This window comes from Salpingoeca rosetta (genome assembly GCF_000188695.1).
Source record: "Salpingoeca rosetta unplaced genomic scaffold supercont1.11, whole genome shotgun sequence".
Taxonomy (NCBI): Eukaryota; class Choanoflagellata; order Craspedida; family Salpingoecidae; genus Salpingoeca; species Salpingoeca rosetta.
Genome location: NW_004754923.1, coordinates 9,184 through 10,004, shown reverse-complemented (window position 1 = coordinate 10,004; position 821 = coordinate 9,184). Strand labels below are relative to the sequence as shown.

General features: G+C 67.0%; 1 protein-coding gene across 1 annotated transcript in view; it reads right to left on the bottom strand.

The window, feature by feature from the left end:
- Nucleotides 1-811, bottom strand: part of PTSG_12205 (uncharacterized protein) — a gene marked incomplete at both ends in the record, with an annotated part of 4,267 nt that extends 3,456 nt beyond the window's left edge. The window contains one exon of the mRNA XM_004993963.1: nucleotides 62-811. Coding sequence (XP_004994020.1) covers nucleotides 62-811 — 750 coding nt within the window. The remainder of the gene's footprint in view (nucleotides 1-61) is intronic.
- Nucleotides 812-821: the final 10 nt, after the last annotated feature.

Below are 821 nucleotides of genomic sequence, written 5' to 3'. Positions count from 1 at the left end.
ATCCTGGCCGCTTGCCGTTGCCGTTGCCGTGGTTGCGAAGCGTAGCCAGGATCTGCCGCACGTCGATGACGTGGTAGCGCTTGGCCGCCTGCAGCTTGCGGCACTGCTGCGCGCAGTGGCCGCGGAAGTTGCAGAACGCGCAAGTCACGCGCTCTGCAGGTGGACAGCATGGTCCACCGCTCGTGTCGGAGGGCGACGTGCCAGCGTGCATCGGCGATGCAGCGAAGGAGCCGGGGCTTGGCCCGCCGATGGCGAGCACGGGCGTGCGCTTCTTGGGACGATGCAGGCGGCGCTCCTCCTGGATGAGGTCCGCCGTCATCTTGGACAGCGATGGCGGCGGGTCCTCGCGCTCCATGAACCGCATCGCCACATCAAACTCTGCGGGGAGTTCGTTGCGGACGAGGGTGCGCAGGTCGTCCTCCGGGATGGACACGCCGGCAGCGAGGAGCTGCGAGTTGATGTCCGTGATGCGGGACATGAACGTGTCAACGGTGTCCGTGGGCAACCAGGTGGTCGAGGAGAGCTGCTGCCTGAGACGACTGACGTGGTCCTTGCCGCTGCGGATGTAGCGCTCGCGGAGGCGGCGCAGCGCAAGCACACCTGAGCGGCCACGATTGTCGGTGATGGCCAGCCGCAGCGGGTGTCCCGTCAGGACGCCAAGGAGGAACGCGAAGATGGCTGCGTCAACCTGTGGATCACGGGGATCCAGCAGGCCAGAGGCTCGGGACGCCACCTGCGCTCCTCCGCTCGAGTGCGAAGAAGGGAGAGAGGAAGAGGAGGAAGATGGCTGAGCGCCGGTGGTCGTCGCCATCGCCCTCGTC